The 21,347-nt window shown below is 40.0% G+C and overlaps 3 protein-coding genes across 8 annotated transcripts in view; 2 read left to right on the top strand and 1 right to left on the bottom strand.

Moving 5' to 3' along the window:
- The window catches only part of abr (ABR activator of RhoGEF and GTPase), a 125,356-nt gene extending 121,661 nt beyond the window's left edge, over window positions 1-3,695 (top strand). For all 4 annotated transcript variants that reach the window (XM_046039550.1, XM_046039551.1, XM_046039552.1 and 1 more), the window contains 2 exons: window positions 11-164; window positions 2,081-3,695. In XM_046039550.1, coding sequence (XP_045895506.1) covers window positions 11-164; window positions 2,081-2,170 — 244 coding nt within the window. In that variant the 3' untranslated portion in view covers window positions 2,171-3,695. The remainder of the gene's footprint in view (window positions 1-10; window positions 165-2,080) is intronic.
- Window positions 3,696-8,235: 4,540 nt separating this feature from the next.
- timm22 (translocase of inner mitochondrial membrane 22 homolog (yeast)) lies at window positions 8,236-10,915 on the bottom strand. The gene is made up of 4 exons (XM_046038909.1): window positions 10,606-10,915; window positions 9,965-10,161; window positions 8,858-8,930; window positions 8,236-8,772 (listed from the first exon to the last, which is right to left on the bottom strand). The coding sequence occupies exons 1-4, from the start codon at window positions 10,862-10,864 to the stop codon at window positions 8,696-8,698; spliced, it is 606 nt and encodes a 201-aa protein (XP_045894865.1). The 5' UTR covers window positions 10,865-10,915; the 3' UTR covers window positions 8,236-8,695.
- Window positions 10,916-11,910: 995 nt separating this feature from the next.
- Window positions 11,911-21,347, top strand: part of specc1 (sperm antigen with calponin homology and coiled-coil domains 1) — a 99,007-nt gene continuing 89,570 nt past the window's right edge. For 2 of the 3 annotated variants that reach the window (XM_046038902.1, XM_046038907.1), the window contains exon 1: window positions 11,911-12,059. The gene's annotated coding sequence lies outside the window, so the exon portion shown is untranslated. The remainder of the gene's footprint in view (window positions 12,060-21,347) is intronic. The other variant, XM_046038903.1, reaches the window with a different exon arrangement.

Consider the following 21,347-nt stretch of genomic DNA (forward strand, 5'->3'; position numbering starts at 1 on the left):
GTTCCTGCAGGGTGGCTGAGAAGGAGCCCATCAACAAGATGTCCCTCCATAACCTGGCCACCGTGTTTGGCCCCACTCTGCTCAGGCCCTCAGAGGCAGAGATCACGAAGGCACAGCACATCACCTCTGCCTCCGACATTTGGTCACATGACGTCATGGCACAGGTACACACATACAGACGCATTTTGGTCTTGACTTAGGACAAATAACTGTGTATATGTTTATCTTTCACAGAATGTTCAGAATCTTCTTTGTCTTTTATTTTGAAATGTTTTAATGTACACATGGACGCATAGTATGTTTATTCCCGAATTACTCTCTGGTGGCCCCTGTCCCTTTGGTTCCACAATCGTATTGATAGAAACTGAGTAGACATTCCCCTGCGAGCGTACGCAGTAGATGGTAGACTGGTGTCTACATGCACATTTCCTCGGTCACTGCACGTGTTTTCCGGATGAATTTTACTCCCACGTCGCTACTGACCCATGTCACTGTGGTCTACTCTCTGAGCTGTATTTAGGCTGCAGGCCAACCATTCATCTCTTAGAGATCAGTTTCCTGTGCACAAATATCTTTTCTTTGCAGAATAAACAACATCCAGAGTAAATTATCCTAAATGGGGCAGCGTGCACATGCAGAAGGCCCCTTCTGTCCATTACAGTGAAACTGAGTGTTTGTATGGAGCCTTATTTAAATTGTAAATGTTTATTGCATAAGTATACAAAATGTCAAACACCAAATAAAAATGCTTCCGCCGCTGTATCCTGAATATAATCTCGTATGGGGACACAAGTGATGGGTTCTTCCTCATTTTGATGAAAGAACCCATCCAAGTCCACTGGCTCACAAAATACACCTTCTCTGAGTAGTAAAATACATTTGGTAAATTCAATTACTTACTAGAAACTGTTTGTCCTGGTAAGCTGCTAGCAGCATTAAACAAACAGTCAATCAAATTAAAATGTCCAGACATATGCCCATCTGGTGAAACTGATTGAAGGGGAGATTAAGGGAAATTTGTGGAGCAGTGCGGGGGGGAACATTAGACGGATTCACTTGTTTTAATAAAGCAGATTTTCCAGACTAACACAAATATTTTGAAATGTTCAAAGGTGAATGAGAGTTTACTGACTGTCAGAACTTGTCCCACATGTTAAATTAGTCAAATATTAAAAAAAAAAAAAAAAAAGAGTTTACATTTCAACTGTATTTTACCAGATTAGTCGCATTGAGGTCAGGAACAAGTTTTCTTGGGAGCTCTGGTTAAGCATGAACTGCAGACAAATATCAAGTAGCATTGAACAAAGGCAAAATACTGTTACAGAGAGAGAACAGAGCAAAGTAAAACTTGTTCCGTAAGTGTTGAATTAGAATGTAGTCCAACATCAAAGCAGCTGGCTCATGAGCCAAACCTACTGTACTTAAATATTAACTAGAAATCAAATGGTTCTTAGTTATCTGCCACGAACTCCATAAAACTTATTTTAAACTCACTAAAACAGACCAAAGTCTTTTTGTTTTAAACCGTTCTGTATGGATTTTTATGTTGAAAGATAAAAAGCTTGAAGATATGTCTGTCATGATGCGGTTGATTTTTAGCAACAAAGAAGAGGAGGAAGCAGACCCAAGTGACTATAGTGATAAAACTATGTTTTGCAGTAATAAGTGTACCCATTCATAAAAAGTACAATGGAAGCTAGTAATACTTGTGTGGAACCACATTAAAAATGTAAAAATAGAAATGAAGTACAGTTGTTGCATTAGTTTAGAAGTTAGTTACTTATCAACACGGCCAGCACTTGCAGCAGTTGTTTTGACATATCACTCAAGGAGGCTATCAAAATTAAGTTACTTTAAAAAACCATTTCAACTCTATTACTGCAGTTCAAAAATCGTACTGCTTCTCGGCGTCAGTGTGACTTACACTTCCTGTGCATATCATTATCTTTGAAACGTCCATAAATCTGCTTAGAAGGCGACAGACTTTGAAAACCTCAGCATTAGACTGAGGAGTAGACACAGACAACCAAGATAATTAAAGGAATTTCTAATCAAACTAACTGGTTTTCTCTCTTCTTAGGTCCAGGTGCTGCTCTATTACCTGCAGCATTCTCCCATCTCCTTTGCCGAACTGAAGCGCAACACGCTCTACTTTTCCACTGACGTTTAATCCCCACCCACCTTCCTCAGGGCGCCATCAGGCGAGGAGAGAGTGAGAGACTCCATAGAAGTTTTGATCCCTGCCACTCGGTCCTGCTGCCTCACCTCTCCTCCCAGCAGGCAGCTCATCTCAACTGTACAGCCCCTATCCCCCTTCCCCTACATCCCTCCTGTCTACAACCCCAAACCAACCTCACCCCCCCCGTCCTGAAAAGAGATGGAGCCGAGCACGTAGGGAGGTGGTGAAGGAGATTTCCTGGGCGTCTAGAAGACACTTGTCATGTCCTGTTTGTAATGTGAGGAGAGCAGAGCCGCCTCCCACCGACAAGACGGCAAGGCAGTCCGGGACCACAGTGGGAAAGGTCAGGGCGGTAGGGGGGTGCAAACGCCACGGCCTGGCGCAGTGGCACAGGATCACACCCCTGGGTGTCGTGGTGTCAGCTAGAGAACCCTTACTAGACACCAGTTTGATGATCTCAGAAACCAGTCCACTTGACCTCCAGCTTTGTTTTTCCTGATCAGAGGCATTTCAGAAAAATGGCATTTATATGTTTAATAATTACGTTCAACAGCTGTTTTGTTTCCTTTTTTATTTTTATTTTTTGGCTTTGTGCATGTGTGTGATGGAGGAGGTGGGGTGTGTGAGTGACAATGTGGATGTACTTGAGCGTGTGTGGGTTTGTGTGCGTGTGTGGGTGTATGTGTTTTAAGGGACTATGAGAATTTGTGAGGTTTAGAAGTGGCCTGGAAGCCATCCTAAGAAATGGCTGGTGATGCGTCTCTCTGTACTGACAAACATGAGAGAACTGACCTCCCCACTGAGTCTTGGCCAAATTAGCCCTATTTATTTTGAATATATATAATATGTGTGCCTGTACAGTTCTGTGCAACTAGAGAAATGCTCTAAGGAGTCTGTTTTTTGAAGTTTATTCAGGTAGTGATGTTATATTTAGTCTGATTTTCTCATTCACCATGTCCATGCTTGGTAAGCTGTACTGAAACGATCACCAGAAAGTCTGCCAATTAATTTCAGATCACTTTGTAGAGGAGAAAGGGCACTCTGTGACATGATGGTTGTTGGGGGAAAAACACAATGAATGGAACATTTAGCTTCTTTTTCTTGTTGTTTCATTGCAAGCCTGTTCCAAGTGTCTTACTGCACCAGTATAATCTATAGGATGATTTGTGTAGTTGCCCTCATTGCATGTTCAGCTTGTCAATTAAGCCAGGCCAGGTAACACAAAGGTAGGCTGCCTCTGCAAGGCACTCCGGCAAACACCCATCTCTGCTCTGTACAAAGCCAACCTTTCTGCTATCAAGCCTGCGACATATCTTAAAATACTGTAAGCACTGCTAGATGAGTACTATTTGATATTTTTAATATAAGATTAAAATAAAATAAAAAAATGTTGTATTTTACTTCTTTTGAGAAGAATTTCAATATACTGTAATATGGAGGTTAAATGTTAATGTGAACTCTCCCTCCCTCCCCCCCCCCCTTTTACAGTAAAATAAAAGTTACCAAAACACTCTCACTTTGTGTCCGTCTGTTGATATATTGATAATACTGTCTTTCTGGAAACAATGGGTCAACAACATAACTAATGATAAAAATGCTACATCATAACATCCTGCCAATTTAAGTAACAGACAAGGTAATGTGCATTGACTTTATATCATTTTCAGCAGAATTGTGGCTTCCTTCTTATATTTTTTTCTGTCATGCACCTAAACCAGTCACTACATCCACAAACAGTTAGACAAGTTTTTCAGTCTTTAAGGATTAAACCATATTTGGATAAAGTTTAAGACCTTTGCACATTACACCACCTGGTGGTCAATTTTACAAATTGTTAAAGGAGACCTCCAAGTTAAAGTTAAACTCTTAAGACTGTAAATCTGTTGTTATCCCCTTGACATTTTTAAATATTTAAGATAGTCTGTATATACAGATGTGTAGCTTATACCACCTCAACAACTAATTTTAGTCCTGCAAACAATTCATCAGTGCTCCAAACTTTAGTTCTGAGTTAGTCCTGTGGCATGACTGAACATCTTTTAGGAAACTTCATGACACGGTTGTACAGAGACATACAAGAAAGGGTTTTCTTCGTCTCTTAGATTTGTGTGTTATCTGCTTGGATAGATAACAAGATGGACACGTATGCTGTTTTTCAAGAGGACTTTTGCCGACTGGCCCTTTAGGCCCCCAGACCTGTGCCCTGTAGGCTCAACTGGTAATTAACCCACAGAAATATGGGCCAGTCAGAGTAAGATTTTGGTATTAAGCATGTCAAAATTCTAAGTGACACACTTTTGCTGCTGTTTTTACAATTAATAAGTGACACATAAATGTGTCATAGTGCTAAGGCTCCCAGATTATTGAGGGGGGCTCCAGAGGTCTTGTGTCCCAGTTAAGAGTGACTAGTAGAGGATACACACTTCCCATATTTTGGAAATGTATGATGGTAAGCTGATAATGGCTACAAGGTCTATCTCGGTACCATCGTTACCTGTACAACATGAAAAAGTTCATGACATGCTATGTTTCCTTTTAACTGAGCTGTGTTCTGGTGACAATGAAATGACCAGTTGAGCTGATTCACATAAATAAATGTGCCGCTATTCTTTTTATGGAAAGGGTTCATTTTTAGGTTGACCAATTGGTTCTCTGTTTTGGAAAGAAACAAACAACAAAAGTAAACAGGGGACCTATTATGCTTTTTCATATTTTCTAGCATTTCTGTAATGTTACAATGTCAGATGTTCATATTAAACATGACCAAAGTTTAAAATGATGAGATAAAAGTATTAAAAAGAAATCCCTGTGAGCCTGAGATATCCCCCATTGCGAATGCTCTGTTTTGAACTGTTTTTTCTACTAATGGCTCGGTATGATTTCATTCCGAGCCGGATTTCCAAATATGGTCATTTGCTCCAGAATGCTGGCCATGCCCACAAAGGAACATGCAGACATAGCAGCAACCTGTTAAACATATTAGACAATGGCCAATCAGAAGACAGTGGGCTTTGGGGGGGCAGGGTGTCAAAGCAACAGAAGCATCTACAGCTTGTTTCACACAGATGCTGAAATGAGGGCCTGCATGAAGAGCCAGTATAAGATAGAAAATACTTTTTTGAACTTTGAATCATGCAAAGCCAACATACATGAGTCACAGAAGTACAATATAGGGCTGGAAATGCAGTATAATAGGTCCCCTTTAATGAACGTTTTGTAGGACCTCCACAGATGAGTCACTTCAAATGGTTACTATAGCCTTCTTAATTATATTCCAAATATTGTATAGGACAGTGGTTCTCAAACTTTTTCACATCAAGGATCCTTAAATTTGTAGCAGTCTGTATGTATTTGCTGCTATTTTGATTTATTTTCCCATTGGTTTGGCTGAATCTCCACTGCACTGGTTCTTGTTTAGGGATCATTCAGAGCACCTGTTAAGTGCAGCTGGGTGATTCCCTCTGGGCCAATCGGGATGTGGCAATGCCCATCCTGGAAGGCATAACCTAGCAGTAGGGGGCGAAGCCTATACGAAGTACAACAAGAGGGGCATACCTGCACGCTGGTGGCTCTTTCTTGAAGCATTCTGAACCCTACGCAATGTGTGCAGAACTCACTCCATAGACAAAGTCAGCCTATAGCTCTATCCTTTGGGACCTGCTGAGATCTCTTTTGCTGTCTCCTTTGCCCGTTGAGGGAAGAAATAAGAGTCTCTGGACCTTTCGTTCAGAGTGGACATAGATCATGGATGGAATTATAGTGAAAATTAAATTATTTACATTTTTTCTGGGGATGCCCTGGAACCCTCTCAAAGGCCCTTGGGGGTCCTCGGACCCAACTTTGAGAATTACTTGTAGAAGATATATAGCATCAATTCATAATGTCAGCATGACTGTATTTCACAAATACTAAACCAGCTCTAAAGTCTGTGAGAAGTTAGTTAGTGCACAGCTACTCACAATCAGTCAGCTGCTGCGGGTAATGTGCCTCATAGTGTCTGTTTTTTGGAAAAATACAACAAAAGTTTTATTTTTATGGTGTGGGATTTAATACGGATCCAGTGAGCTCACCAACAAATCCAGTAACTCCAGAGATTATGGTTTACACAACTCTGTACTACTTGTAAAACACAACTTGCAGCACTGATGAAGCGGTCACTCTTGTTTTTCTGCTTGGTCCATTCTGGTTGGTGAACAAAAGAAAACAAGCGTGCACCAAAAGAAAGCATACCAAAACACCGAAAATGCTGTGTAATTCATTACAGGGAGAACAACAGTGACCGTGCTGTGTGTGGTCATTATGGATGCATCAGCTTCTGTGTCATTTCTGATTGATCTGATCTGATCATGTCTACAGACTGCAGTGGAAGATCACAGCTACACAGCTTCAGAATGAACAGGGGGAAAAAATCTAATATATTGTCTGTTCTTCTGTCTTGCTCACTTAAGTCACACACTCATATGTCAGTAAATGTCATGGAAAAGGAATGATGACTCAACCGAGACCATCCTGATTTCTAACTTTGCACTTGGATTTCTACTTCATAGGGCAGGACTCTTGCATTTTTGGCGTTCCTGGAACACCTGAGAGTGGACATCAACCAACCATTCATCCAAGGAAGACCCAGCACCAAAGCAGAACACTACAGGCCTCCAGGCACCAAGCACTGTCTTGAGAACCCAGTGAGTACAATTATGGCACCCCCTGCCCCTCCACTCCGACCTCCAACCCCTCATGTCACCATCTTCACCCACCAGTCAAGATGAGGAGCGCTCTGACCCAACAAGCACAGAGGGTTCTGCGTCTTCTGTGCTGGTGGGTTTTGGAAGCTCCTCACACACACAGGAAGTTGTCATCACCTTCTGTGCTTACATATCAAGACTGTCAAAAAAGAGACAGACAGTTCAGGCTGAGTGAGAAAATAATTATTCTCAGAGCATTCAGTTTGTCGCATTTAACACAGTTTGTTAGTGTATACTGTATGTAGAGTATACACTGTTTATCTGAATAGAGCAATGCAATAAATATAAGACTTTAAATATTTGTTGATATTACAAACAATTGCATAATCTTATATATATATAATTCAGAAGTCTGATAATGGATGACATCTTAAATACTTGTGAAATAAATATTGTGAAATTTGCAATTTAGTTTATATTTCATCTGAAAGTCATTTTTAACTGTGTGATTTTAAAAGCTTTGGTAAATGTACTGTATATTGTTATTATTATGTTATCATATTTAATCTTCATTCCAATTGGCAGGAACAAGACCAAACATCCAACTGTTCTGCAACATACTATTACCCTACATACATCATACCCTTTGAGCTTACATTATGACATGCAATAGATGCCTCATCTCTGTGATTGTCAAATGGTAAGAGGAGTTTCTTTTATTATGGCCCCTGGTCTTGGAATGAGCTCCAGGTTAAGCTTAAGCTTAGCACACTCCTCTCCTTGGCTGCATATTAAAAAAAAAAAAGATCTCAGAAATCTTAACTGTTACATTCACCTGTTTTATTACTTAATGCATTATGTTATGCTGGTTGCATGTATGTATCTCTGTCACTCTGTTTGTATTTTTGTATGACCCCTTAAGTCATGTCTGTTTTTTTACTGTATTTTATTTTAATCGTGCTATTCTTCTTGTAATGTCTTTGTAACTATGCTGCCCTCTTGACCAGGTCTCACTTGTAAAAGAGATCCCTGGTAAAATAAAGGCTAACTAAATGTATCTTTTTTCTTAGTTCAACATTTTCTTCTCTGTTGGTACAGATGACTTAATAAGCAGCACTTACCACTTAAAAACCAAAAATATTAAAACATAATTTCAAACTGTGATTTTGTCTGAATTGTACTGTAAATTCCACATAATGGAGACGCCAAAGAATATTTTCTCTGTAAACTCTGTGAAATGCATGCAAGTTAAAGAATAAAAGGAGACGCATTTACATTCAAACTAGAATGAAGACTTATTAGAAGGCAAAATACAGTTTTGTGGTTATGGACACTTGTAAGCTTAATCAAGAAAAAAAGTCCTGAATGCACAAGTTAACAAAAAGAAACATCTTTAATATAAATAAACCTGATGTGGATTAGTTTCTGACACATCATCATACCAACAACAGGAAGAGTTTTTATCCGAGTCTGATAAGTTGGTCGTGACTCAGAGTGAAAGTGATTTGTGTTCAACATTTTTATCTCATCATTATACCTTCAACAGAGAAGCAGAGCCACCCCGCTCAGTTTCTGCAGATTCTCTTCATACGAGGTTGCTTTGCTCAAACTGTTCATATGATAAAACAAACGAGCCACTGGAAAATACATACATGTCTTTTTCAGCCCACTGTACTGTACACAAACAGAAACCTGCCACTTCCACCAAACACATCAGGTCTGTGTTTTGCAGCAATCCTCCATGTGCAGGTAAATATTCACAGGGTTGGATTTCGAACAGGGCTCGTCCAGATGTGTATCGATTAAGTTCTTGTCCATAGAGCTGCTCTTTGGTTCACCGCAAATAATATTCAATGGCAGCAGAAAACGCAGCAAAGCCTCCACATCCCAGCACCCCAGCCTTGAGACCAGCTACAAAACAGAAAAAGAATACATGTGAGGACCAGGCAAATATACTACCTTTAAATTAAAACGTAAATACACTATGGTTACTTACCACGAAATCCAATGGCTCCTCCAGTTACACAACCACTGTACACTGCGTTCTTCCAGTCAGATTTGCCTCTGTGCTGCAAATGAAAAATGGGTTCTGTGTTACGCACAAACACCAGAAAACAATGAAAGTCTCCAATTATAATTAAAAGTTAGCTTATTGCTATATCTGATGTGAAAACATTTTGCAAGCTACCATACTTATTGGACATAGCTTATGCACATCATCACTTTAAAAATGAAACAGCAAGCAATTTTGCACCAGAGGGCGCTATCACACTACTTTGTGGAGGACAGCAGGACACAACTACCTTGATATTTCCTAAACCTCTCTAACATTCAATACAGGAACTGTATTACAATAGTTATGAGGATTAGCATTTCCTGCAGTACTTATTGCTTTATTATTTCTGCCCGTGTGCCATCAGAGATGTGTTGAAGCAAGGCTATGAAGCCAAATACACGTGAAGCCTTGTCAGATTGTCCCTGTGCAGTTTTACAACATACAACCATATGTAATACTGCTGTCTGTCAGTCTGGAAACACACACAAAAAAACAAAACAAAATCACACGAACAATTCATGAAAAACGAGTAAGTAATCACAATTAGAAACACTGCAGCAAAGGCGAATCATATCAGTTTCCATTTATCAACAGTCGTTTCAACCCAAGATGACTCTGTTTATGTGTTTGCCATTTGCTGTCATAATTGTCCAAATTGTTCCCGTTGACTTATTAAATGCTGTGGGTTTATTTACCAGTGCCTCTCTAATTTTACCACAAATGACATATTTGGTCTTTTGGGTGCGGTGTTTTTAAAATCATGCTTTAAAACTTTAAAAACTCCCCATCACACCTAACATGACCCAGCCTTGTAGCAGTGTTTGTAGTTGTTAATTAGGATACTTTAGAGTTTAAACCCATGTACAACAAGCGTTTACATTATTGCCTAATCTCGTCACACAATCAAGTGGTGTGTAGAATCATAATCACACAATGACGCTAACGTTATTAGTTTCAGCCATGTTTATGAAGCTGTGCGGTTATATCCAACATCAGCATGTCATCCCACGTAATGAAGAGAGAACGAAGAGAAGTGGTGTGACCTACTGATTCTATGATGCACTCTGTACAGGAGAACATGGCACCCACGATGGCAAAGTTCTTGGCGTATGACATCCCCCTCTGGCCCATGTCTTTGAGGACTTCTCGTGCTGTTGGAGTTCTCAGAGGGTCTTTGGGGTCGAAGCCAACATTGGTATCGATGCCGGCTGTGAAGACACCAAAAGCTCCTCCGAGGACAAACCCTGTGGAGAACAAAAACACCAACATGAGAGTCTACCCAATGAATCACAACAATACTTACAGACTAGAGGAATAAAAAGATGCATACTGTGGAGGAAACAATACTTCCCTTAAAATAAGAATCACACAAGAGACAAATCCTCATAAATATTAAGCTGGGGCTAGAAAATGTTTTGCTTGGCCTTTAATCGATATCAAAGTCAGTCAACTAATCATTTTAGCCCTACTTTTGGAAACCTCACACAAAAATACCAGTCCTAATTTCTTCTTCAAATCCCCTTCCACGTATAGTGAGAACTTGCAGCTCATATACCAGAGAACTGTATCCTACTTTAAAAAACATTATAAAAAGGCAACTGCCGGTCACCTAAAGCTGGTGCAGACAAACACACAAAGACAGTGAGCAGTTGTGATTGTATTATTATATTGTTAGTGACATTGCTTACCTCCCACACAGGCCAGAACCGACTTGAAGGCGCAGCTCTCCATTCCCCTCTCGATCATCTTCTGCTCGTCGCTTTTAGGAGGCATTGGCAGAGCCCCCATAACGGCGGGGTTCAGGTCCTTTACGGGCCTCTTGTCCCCGATGAGATGGTCCAGAATCATACTGTACTGAATCGTTTGGCTGTCCATGCTGGGACTAGCCGAAGCTGGACCTTGTGAGTCGGAGGCAGCAGCGTTTGCAGCACCCGTGGAGGCAGCCATGTTTCTCAATGACAGCGCCTTTAGGTAAATGTAGTCAAAGACGAGCTGGTGCAGATTCGTCACATTTGTAATGGCGCTGATGTCTGATGTTAAAGCATGTATTTATATAGTTACATACATAAACAGCAGCATGAGAAAACGTATGTGTTTTAAAGCTTTTCTTTAAAAAAGCTTTTAACATCTTGACATACGATTTATTTAAAAACGTGTCAGCACATTCGGCACAAAGTCAACCTGCCAATGTGACTTCTACAGCAGCCCTGCTGTAGTTTTCAAAGAAGGTTACACAATGTTTTAGTTTAAACTTTACGGTCATTTTGGAGACTGTAGCCTTTGTGTTATTAAATTGTATACATGAGACATTTTTCCACCTCTCTCATGTCAATAGACAACAATCATCATGAATAATAGTATGGTTTTAATAAAATATTAAATCTTATATCAGAAACACTTCTTATCCCTGCATTAATTCATTCTACATTTGTGCTGGTTAGATTTATACATTTTTGTTACAACTATGTCAGAGAGGGATTGATTCCCCCTATTTAAGTAAAGGGAATGACATTCAATCCAATAGGCTACAACACTGCCAAAAGCTGTCAACAAACAGCTTATTATGAACTTCATAAAGGTAGGAATTTTTTTTTTTTCTGGAATGTTTGATTCGGTTGTATTTTATTTTTTTGCCTTGAAACGGTGTGTACATCCAGGCACAATCCCAACTATATTTTATATTTTGTCAATCTATTTCATATTTATATATGTCTACATTTGTTTATGTCAACTGTATGTTTGTCTACGTGTAGCACCTTATCTCCAAAGCAAATTCCTCGTACTTGTAAAAACTACTTGGCAATAATGCATTTTCTGATTCTGATATTACATATGTAGAGAAACATCTAATTTACTTGTCTAGTCATTGTCTAGTCATAGAGTGGACATTTGTGAAATACAGCTATGTGCACGGTATTGTATATTTCTTTTATTTTGTTCCTTTCTTTTTTTTGTTCCCGTCTCACAACAGAACGACTACATCTCCCAGACATCTCTCCGAGCACTGCGCCAAACTCGCTTCAAGCGCTCCACCTACCGGGCTCCAGCACAGGCACGGGCGACACTTAAATGACTCGCGTGCATGCGTGAGGGAGCATCATCCTGATCAAACAACAGCAGCACCGCCGCAATACTGAAACAGGTGAGATGAAGCTAGCGGCTAATGTTCCTTTATATCTGACTCTCTACAGCATTCCCTTTTCTTTTCACCAATTTGTTGTGTTAACATGTGTAAACTTTACCGTTAACGCTTTTCTGTCGGTGGACATTAACGAAGAGTCGCGCGGGAGCAGTTGGTTTGGCCAGCTGACTCTAACGTCAAACTGACTTTGATGACAGCTCGCTTGTTACCATCATTAGCAGCCACAGTAGACGTGGCTGCTCCTTTAAAGTCACTCTGAAGCAGACGTGTCTCTCCTGAGACGAGAACGTCTGTCATAAAACAGCCAAAGGACAGGTTGTGTTCAGGCTAATTGACTGTGTGATTAATGTTAGGCAACAGAAAGTCCAAAAACACGGGCGTTTAACTGGATGTTATTTGACATTTCACATCGATTCAGATATTCACCCTGAATTTTTCTGTTTAATTGCTAACGTTGCACCATGCTGTGTCGTGAGTTCAACAGGATTCTTGCTTGATCAATACTCCCGATCTGCTTTATAAACATCAGTTTTATTAATTCTTATTCCACCATGGTTATAAATCAAATACAGTGATTCTGTTGTCGTTGCCAAGGGATGTCTGATAGTGTATTGTTTCCCCTGACAACAAAATACTTTTTATTGGGATTGCACATATTTTATTGAAGTTAAGTTTAAGTAAGTCTTTTTAGTGTAAATCCTTTTTCCCATCACAAAGGTCTCAGAGCTGCTTCAAAACCTTCTTCACTGCCATGAATAGATACAGTATCTAGAGGAGAAATGCACGGGAATTAATTGTGTTATTATATAGTTGGCCTAAAAGTGGTCAAATTGAAACATGTTGAGTCATAAAAATCTTGGATTCAGTTTATAGAATATCCTCTTATTTATACGTTTTTAATTTTAAAATGCAAAGTCCCCTCAGGCTGCTAAAAAACAAGTTCTCCCAGAAATACAGAGGACATGACATCAGTGTCCTAAACCTACAGCTCTGCACACAAGTGCAGACAACAAATATTTGCCTTTATCATTATATTACAAGGACTAGAACCACTGAAGGTTTCTTCTCAGATCTTATAATTCAATTCAGATTAGCTTTATTGGCATAAATGTGTAACAACAATATTGCCAAAGCGTCATACAAACTACATAAGAACAATCAACTCCATACATTTCATTAAACAGGTAATTAAAGCGTAAAGTATATATATAGTATATACAGTGATTATGCGCTGTTTAGCACCTGCTCCTTCCTGACATAAACCTGGGTATGTACTGGCAGATCAAGTTGCAAATGAATTTACCAAATCAGCAGTACTGCTTAGGTTGTCCTGTGGTTTTTTTATGTAAATTTCATGTTTTGCTGCCAATGGCTAGTTGCCTTTGTAATCACTGTAAGCGTTTTTTCCTCACACGACCAGCCAGCCATTTGTTCCTCATTAGATCAATGCCATGTGAACCAGTCAAACTGCAGCTTGTTGTGTTTAGTGTTGTTATTTATGAAAGTCTGTTGTTAATGCCTTTTAAAAGTTTCTTAAATGCTTCACGATATCACAGTATCCTGACTAAGCTCCTGTGTGTAACTCTGCTCTTGCCACGTAACATTTGCTTGTAAACTCCATGACCAAAGTGCTTCAGAAGCAACAGATCACCGTCTAAAATAGTGAAGCGTGAATTCTAAACCTTTGCTGTTTTATTTGTGACTTGCTGTGCAGCATAATTGGGAATCTCGTTAATGAAAATAAAGTACAGTTGTTAAATACCTTAATTGCAGAGCTTATGTAGAAGTCATGTGTTTATAGAAGAGGCCAGCCTTGCATGGGTCCTTAGGGAGAAACCAAATGGGCAGCAAATGACAGCTTTCACTTTCTTCTGTTCCTTTTGATTATGCCAGGAGAAAGGAGACTTCAAATATGAGCAGTGCACCAGTCATTTATGAGGCAGTCAATGTGAATGTTGTTTGTAGGTAATTACAGCCTTTGTTTTTCTCATGGTTAACCATCCAAGAAGGGGATCCAGACGGAAATCTGTCTTTGGCTTCTGGGCTGTGTTCAGGCCAGGCTGTGCTAGGTGCAAAAAAGCACCAAGGGAGGCTGGTGTTGTGTCAATGTCAAGTTTTTTTAACCACTGACATTTACTGATGAAGAGGCTCCTGTCTTTTCTGCGTCTTTGATGTCTAGTGTGTGTTTGTAGCCAGGGAAATGACACACACACACATCTGACAACAACTAATAGGACTTCCAAGTTTCCAGTCTGTGTGTTTGAGTCTATTATTGATTTCATGACTTTGTGTTTCTCTTGCCTGGCCTCATCCTTAGCATGTCCTTGTAGAGCCTGGAGCAGTGAATGTCTGCTCTCATCCTCTGTTCAACTCATTATCCAGGCAGTTCCTGTCATTGGCTTGCTATTTATAGCCAGGGGTTATGTGGGGAGCACCCATGTCCAGTTGTACAGCGGTGGTACGGCTTGTTATGTTAGACAGAAAATAATAGCTGGTGATCAACTTGACCTTTCTGCTCAATGGGAAGATCTACATGTATGTAAACGTGTGATGTTCTAAAGGCATCCTCTCATTGCTGTCCTACACACTCAGGAATATCTCCTACCAGTGCTGGTGTCCTGGATTTACTTTTCTTAACTACGTGCTAAGGGACTGTGAGCAGAAAATTAGTAGCAGCAGCGCTGGAGTCTTTCATCCACATGCTGTATCTGATATTTGTATGTAACGTGTCAGGGTGGGGGAGGGGTAACAACATTTGAAGCGACCTCCAGAGTTGTGTTAAGGAGGGTGAAAGGCAGATGCTGCAGTGATGTACCTCTCTATGGTCGGTCGGATGCTTACTTCACTCCCTAGTCGCTCTCTATGGATGGAGATACCGCCATAATGATGATGCATTGACTCATATAACTTTCACACTTTTCAAACCTGCAGTATGCCAATTTAAATTTGCCTGGTCCTAAATATGGAAAACATTAAAAATAAATCTTGGGCATTTAAGCTGTAATCATCACATAGCCTAGTTCTGTATAAATCCTTACTTTTGAAGAGTATGTACACTCTTGTGTTCTGCTAGTTAATGCCAGTTTATTTAAAAATGCAATGTGAGACAGGATGGGCATTGTAGGATGAGGATTTGGAGTTGTATGGGATTGAGAGAGAGGTTGAAAATGACTATCACCAAGAGTCAGCATGAAGCTTTATCCACACGGATATTAAAGGAACTGCTTTAAGCTGGTTTAAATCCTACTTATCAGATTGCACCCAGTTTGTACATGTAAACAATAAGTCTTCTCTGCACAGCAGAGTTACCCATGGAGTTCCACAAGGTTCAGTCCTTGGACCTATATTATTCACCTTGTATATGATTCGGCTAGGTAATATCCACAGTATAAACTTTCATTGTTATGCTGATGACACTCCGTTATACCTTTCTATCAGACCTGATGAAACCAACCAGTTAGCTAGGCTTCAAATGTGCATTAAGAATGTGAAGACCTGGATGTCTTATAATTTCTTGATGTTGAACTCTGAAAAAACTGAGGTTGTAGTACTTGGACCCAAACTCCTCAGAGACACATTGTCTGCAGACATAGTTGCCTTGGATGGCATTGCCTTGGCCTCCAGCACCACCGTGAGGTGGTTTTGATCAAGACCTGTCTTTCAACTCACACATAAAGCAAACTACGAGGACTGCCTATTTTCACCTTCGCAATATTGTGAAAATTAGAAACCTTCTGCATCGAGATGATGCAGAGAAACTTGTTCACGCATTTGTTACCTCAAGGCTTGACTACTGTAACTCCGTGCTTTCAGGCTGCTCAAAAAAATCTCTTAAGTCTCTCCAGTTAATACAAAATGCTGCTGCACGCATACTGACAAGAACCAGCAGGAGAGATCATATCACCCCTGTTTTAGTAACTTTGCACTTGCTCCTGGTAAAATTGAGAATTGATTTTAAAATACTTCGTCTTACATTCAAAGCCCTTAATGGTCAGGCACCATCTTATTTGAAAGAACTCCTTACACCATACTGCCCCACTAGAACACTGCGTTCCCAAAATGCAGGGCTACTTGTAGTGCCTAGGGTCTCCAGATGTAGAATAGGAGCCAGAGCCTTTAGCCATCAGGCACCTCAGCTGTGGAATCAGACTGGGTTCGGGAAGCAACCAACATTTCCATATTTAAGAGTAGGCTAAAAACTTTTCTTTTTAGTAAAGCTTTTAGGTAGGGATGTTTTTTCTGTATTTGGTGAGAAGGCTTATAGTTTGGGCTAGGGTATTTTATAATTGTCTATTTTATTGTTGTTTTTTAATGTGTGTTTCTTATATGTTGTTAGCATTTTCTGCAAATTCTATGTGTCTGTTTTCTGTAAAGTGTATTGGGACCACACAGCTGGTGATTTTACACTTTAATAAACTTTAACTTTAACGGAGTCATAGGTGGGGTACCTATCTTCACCAGAACACACCTCACCCCTCATTACCATAATGAGCTAGAACATCACAGTTTGCTGAGCCGTACCAGTTTGAACCTCTTGGCGGTCCTCCTGAACCTGATGCTGCAGCTAGGCCTGTTGGTGCTGAGTTCATCAAGTTCATGAGTTGCTGTGTAGTGTCAGCCTGTGAAGATCCGTCAATCAATGTGGAGGGACAATTGTTAGAGAGGTAGCCAAACACGGACGTGCCCAAAATATTCTGCAAGTCAGTAGTCTTTATTTGCAAAAGTGCTGTTTGAGGTGGAAATGACTTCTCTCTAAACAAACTCAAGACTACAGTGGATAGGAAATTTCCTGATGGTTATATCAGAGTAGAGCAGTTTTAGAAGCCTGTGCAGGTCAATGAGCACAAAGAGCATAGACTGTGTGCAGACTCATAAAGGGATCAACCTAGCAACAGTTTTCCTGGCATACACTATCAGGTAAAGCCCTTAGGAATTAACAGTCAAATGCAATGTGTTGCTTAAGATGCATGTTGCCTTCTTGAAATGAGCTGTAATGGTTCTTTAAAGAATCAAATGTAAATGAGGCCCAAGAGCTTATTGATTCAAAGTGAGAACGTGCACATATGCTCTACCCTGGTTGTTTGTAGATGTGGTACCAAAAAGAGGGGCTGACTGGGTATAGTTCATCAATCCTGAGCAACATGACTGTCCAGACAGGACTCCAAAGTGACCTGATCTCACAATAGGCGCCTTATGCATAAATGTAGCCTGACTTAAAGCTTTGTGCTCTGAGGTCAGAGCGCTCTTTTTTTTTTTTTGGTCTCTATGTAACCGTTTATCTAGCCTTTATTGCTGTGAATGTTTGTAACAGGATTAGCTCTCACTCTCTTCAGTGTTAGTATATTAGGAAATACTAATTCTGGTCAGAAACACATTTCTCTGCCTGGTATGCCCCTGTCAGTTCTCGCTCACAAATATGCAGGGAAAAGCACTCAAAGAGTTGTTATCTGACCCCAAGAGGCGAGGTCTGGTCTGAATACAGTTGGATTGGCACGTCCTTTACTGCAGTCGAGGAGGCTTTAATTGAGGAGATAAGAGGAGATGGACCGATTGGGGCAGGAATGAGTACTGGCGTGGCATTCAGTCAGTTGAATATGTAGAAGCACCCCCGTTTCTGAGAGAATGCGAGGCTACTCAGTACACTGTCAGCACATAGCAGCTATTTTGCTTAATATTTCAACTCACTACTTTTGCCTTGCAAATGCACAGATGGCTCCCAGCCTCCACAGCATTGCCAGGCTAACCTTCCCCCAGTTTTTTCTTCTAAAAAGGAAAAATAAACTACACTTGCACAGCAATGTTTTCTGTCTGAGAGGTGTGTACATTAGCTGTGAAGGAAGGCAACTCCAAGCATCTTTTTCCTCTGGCTCTGTTTTTAGTTCAGAAAAGTTCAGGAAACAGGCCGCATACTTGACAAGCATCACAGTCAAATTCACTGGCTCCAAGGAATGCTAGTGTTTCTGTAAATGGGTCATCTGTACCACTTCTGGGGTAAACCGGAGATATGAATGTCAGGCTTCTTTTGCCTTCACTGTAGCCTGAGAGCAAGAAGAGTGTCTTGCAGATGTGTGATGTCCAAGTCTGGAATAAGACAGATGATTTTATATTGTAGAGTCCCATTCAGGTGAACAGGACAAGCGAGTTTACAAGCGTGACGCTTAAACGTGCGTGAGGGAGTGTTCTTAAAATATTTGCTTGGCAACTGAAACATGTCTGACCCATTGTAATATCTTTTTGGTCTCTCTTCATGCAGGTTACATTGAACACACCCACGGTGCACATCAAATAGCTCTCATGCCAAGTGTGTGTACTGTTGCAAACTCAAAAGACACAGAGCAGGAATCACTTCTTTTGGGTGGGACAGTAATTGTACTCAGTGGCACAAATACTGGGATGTTCCATTGCAGACAATTACTGAGCTCTGTTTAGTGGTTCTCTTTTTATTCCCTCGCAGTTCTCATAGATGCTATACTAGTGTTTCGAAGGAATCCGCCCACACGCCGTACATGTAGCCAGCCAGGCAGACAGGAAAGCAGCTGACTTTTCTACAGCATGGCTCTGACTGACTGTTTATCAGACAAGAACTTTGACACCATCAGAGCAGGAAGCTCGGCCCTCGGGGGAGCCCGGCTCTGAGAAAGATGAAACAAAAAACGAAGCAGATGAAATATGCATGAAGACTGTAACAATCTCAGCTCCTACTACTGTGCGCTTGGTGAAGCTAGGACAGAGCAGTTATAATGTACATAATGGATGGCTGTAAGTGCTGCGAGGTGGCGCAGTTCAACACACCAGTAATCCCTTGTTTGGCTGAGGCCAAACGGATCAGGACGTGGATGCTTTAATTAAATTAAGTTTGTGTCATTTTGTCTGTGTCCATTAAGTTCATAAGTTACCCTTGTAGGAGATGTCTGCAAAATATGCAAAACTATTGTGAGAATTGAATAGTCGTTTTAATCAATTTTAAGCAAAAATGCCAAACATTTGCTGGTTTCAGATTGATTTTGTGCTTTTCTTTGTCATACATGATAGTAAATTGGATTTAGAAAAGAAGACATTTGAAGAAATCAACTTGGGATGTGGGGAAATGTGAAGGGCAATTTTTCATTATTATCTGGCATTTTATATATTAATCTGCAGAATAATCAATAATGAAAAAAATCGAAAATCAAATCAGTTATTCTACACTACTGTATATATCTACAAACACTATATGATCCATATTTTAAAAAATATATTCTTTAATATTGATTTGTATACTAGTTTGTAAATTGAGGAAGTTAACTTTAAGTACACTTTGGGAAGAAAACTGCATAACTCATGCAAACTATCATGAAAAAGTTCTAAAGTGTGAATATTGCGTCAGACGTGTAAATGGGGAATTGGGTATGAAGTATCACAGTTAATGAGCCAGGATCCACAGTATGCACTTATTATTTTGAAAGTTTTTGAACCCCTGCTGTAGACTCAAAGTCAGCCAAACAACCTATTGATCTAAGTCCAGATCAAAGGAAATCATCAAATTAGCACTTTCCTCACTAACTCTGCTTTCTTCTCATCTCTCCTTGTAGTAAAATGTGCTGATTTAAGCAGAAGCTCTCATCTTAAGGCTATTTCATATTCAGATGCTGAGAAGCAGTTTTTCTAGCTTTTGGTTGAGAAATTACACAACCATACTAGAAGGCTTGATAGGCTTCTTGTTTCACTCTTTCTAGCAGTAATTCACACCAGCGTCACCACACAAAGGCAGTTGGAGCAATAGTCACTACCCTCAAACACAACACATACCACTTGTGAACTGTTGCCTCCTAGCTGTAGGTTCAGGGTTCTCCATTTACAGGGTTGCAAACTGAAACATTTAAAGTCTGATAATATTTGTGCAGCTGTAAGCATGCTAGTGGCATCTCGGCTTTGCTCATGTTCAGATCTCACAAATAGCTACTGACTGAAAATGTCACACATTTGCTGCGTTCTGAATTGTTTTGTGCAAAACTAGGCTGTAGCTTCCCCCTATGCTGCTTTTGGTAAGGAGGTTTGCGCCCTAATGCGTATTAGTTTCAGATCCCTACAGACTAAAGGGGAAACCCAGAGGGAGAACAGAGACCGCCTCACAGCATGGGATACACTCTAATCCCACACTCTTCCTGTTTCACTTTAGCTGAGATAATGACTTTTAGCACACCGCTTCCCTAGACCCAGGTGTTGTACAGATGCTTCAAGGCTGCATACGTGGTCAGGAACAATTAATACATTAGTGCATGCATGTAGGCACACATTTTGCATAATACTGCAATATTATTGTCTCAAATAAGACTGATATTAAAGTAAAATGGATTAATACAGTACGTTATAAGTTTATATAGTAACAGTAATGTGTTCTGAGTCTGGACTCACATGCTCCAGTGCATATGTTGGTCAGATGTTCAGCTGCTGTTACGGTAATGTGATATCAGTAGCAGCAGTAGCCACATATCAATATCACACCAACGGAAGCAACCGAAAGATAATATCTGCTTGTGGTTGTAAGGAGTTAATTTTCAGTCTTTTGATAGTTGGTATCCAACTGTTTCATTTCTTCATAGTTATATAAGCATTTCAAAGATCAAAATAACTAATTAATTTGTGTTCTCGTATCATTACATCTTTAAATCCTCTTGTTGCAGAGCGTCAAGGTGGCGAGAAACACTCACCCTCAGACATAACAATATCAGGAAAAAATAGAACAGCGGGCTTTTATTTTTTTAACTCTTGCTTGGCCAGTTTATCTTCATGTTGTTTATTTTAGTATGTGAAATGACAGGTTACTTTTCATTCTCTCACTAACGTTATCTGCTCCCTATACTGGTACAGAAATTTGAATGCTCGTTGCACAACATAATCCTTGTGCATGTGGGTGATTTGAATTTTCTACATTAAAAAAGTTAATACTGTAAATGGAAAAACCACTTTATTGAATCTTTTTGTATTGTTTCAGATAATTTTGACCTCTTGAAAATGGGGACCCATTCACAGCCAGGAGGTTTTAGTTCACTGTTCACTGTGGCTTTACATAAAAAAAAATGGTTCATATTTAATTGTATGGTTATTTTTTTATGACACCACATAGCACAGACCAGTGCCACATACCACATGTACAAATAGTATCGACTGGAGCCAAAACATCAATACCACTGGATCCTCAAAGATGTTTGGAACTGACCTCATGTTCAGTCACATACAGTCAGTAGTACATGATCTAACTTTCTCTCATTGAATGTGTAATCGTACAGGAGCTTTACAATTTAAGTG

This window comes from Micropterus dolomieu, linkage group LG23 (genome assembly GCF_021292245.1).
Source record: "Micropterus dolomieu isolate WLL.071019.BEF.003 ecotype Adirondacks linkage group LG23, ASM2129224v1, whole genome shotgun sequence".
NCBI classification, from domain to species: domain Eukaryota; kingdom Metazoa; phylum Chordata; class Actinopteri; order Centrarchiformes; family Centrarchidae; genus Micropterus; species Micropterus dolomieu.